Source organism: Geospiza fortis, unplaced genomic scaffold, assembly GCF_000277835.1.
Source record: "Geospiza fortis unplaced genomic scaffold, GeoFor_1.0 scaffold26, whole genome shotgun sequence".
Lineage (NCBI taxonomy): Eukaryota > Metazoa > Chordata > Aves > Passeriformes > Thraupidae > Geospiza > Geospiza fortis.
Genome location: NW_005054425.1, coordinates 1,645,765 through 1,646,931, shown reverse-complemented (window position 1 = coordinate 1,646,931; position 1,167 = coordinate 1,645,765). Strand labels below are relative to the sequence as shown.

The following is a 1,167-nucleotide window of genomic DNA, read 5'->3' as shown; positions in this document are numbered from 1 at the left end:
GAGTGCAGCTTCCATTCGTTTGCTCCAAGGGGCTGCCCATGTGCTTCTGATAACATGAACATTTTATGGGCAGTGTTACAAACCAAAGCTGCTCTTTAACTGGCATTCTGAGGCATTGTTTCACCAAAAGCAGCTGGTAGTTATTAGTTCTGCTCTCTGCCTAGTGTTGTGGTAAGGTGGGAATCTTATTCCTTTGATTTTTGGAAATTCCAGTATATTATGGCAGCGGAGGGTTTGGATTTCCTTACAACAGTTTGTGTGTGACCGTGTTCACAGGGGTCCGAGGATGAGGGAAGAGATGAGGATCTGACTCCATGTTTCAGAAGGCTGATTTATTATTTTATGATATATATTACATTAAAACTATACTAAAAGAATAGAAGAAAGGATTTCATCAGAAGGCTGGCTAAGAATAGAATAAGAAAGAGTGATAACAAAGGTTTGTGGCTCGGGCTCTGTGTCCAAGCCAGCTGGGCTGTGATTGGCCATTAATTACAAACAACCACATGAGACCAATCACAGATGCACCTGTTGCATTCCACAGCAGCAGATAACCATTGTTTACATTTTGTTCCTGAGGCCTCTCCGCTTCTCAGGAGGAAAAACCCTAAGGAAAGGATTTTTCATAAAAGTTGTCTGCGACATTTGTGTTTCCCATTCCCCTGTGTGCTGGGCTGGCCTGAGCTCTCCCTGTATGCCCAGGGACCAGCAGGTGTGCCCTGTCCCCAGGTGTGCCACGGGCGAGGCGTGGCAGGAGATCCTGCTGGACTGCAGCTACGGCCGGCGCTGCGACCCCGAGTCCGACTACGCCGAGGGGGAGGAGTACACCTGTGGCACTGGCTTTGCCTACTTCTACTTCATCAGCTTCTACATGCTCTGTGCCTTCCTGGTAAGCATCTTTCACAGTTCTGTTTCCTCAAAGTGTCTGGTCTTATTTGTAAGGCTTTGAAACTTGTTTCTAGTTCCATTTCTCTCTCAGCAATGTCTGTCCTATTCCATGGCATTTCTCAGCCAGCATTTCTTATCTCAAGGTTTGCATTTCTTATCTCAAGGTTTGCATACAGATGCACACTATGTGAGCCTTCTGTCAAGCTTTGAGATGTCTCTACAAACCCATTTCCCACAGTGTGCTGGCTCCCTTGGCACCCCTGTCCTGCCTGGGCAGCC

General features: G+C 47.1%; 1 protein-coding gene across 1 annotated transcript in view; it reads left to right on the top strand.

The window, feature by feature from the left end:
- CACNA1S (calcium voltage-gated channel subunit alpha1 S) overlaps positions 1 to 1,167 on the top strand; it is a 61,109-nt gene that overhangs the window by 47,762 nt on the left and 12,180 nt on the right. The window contains 1 exon segment of the mRNA XM_031061734.1: positions 730 to 889. Within this exon segment, the coding sequence (XP_030917594.1) occupies positions 730 to 889 (160 nt within the window).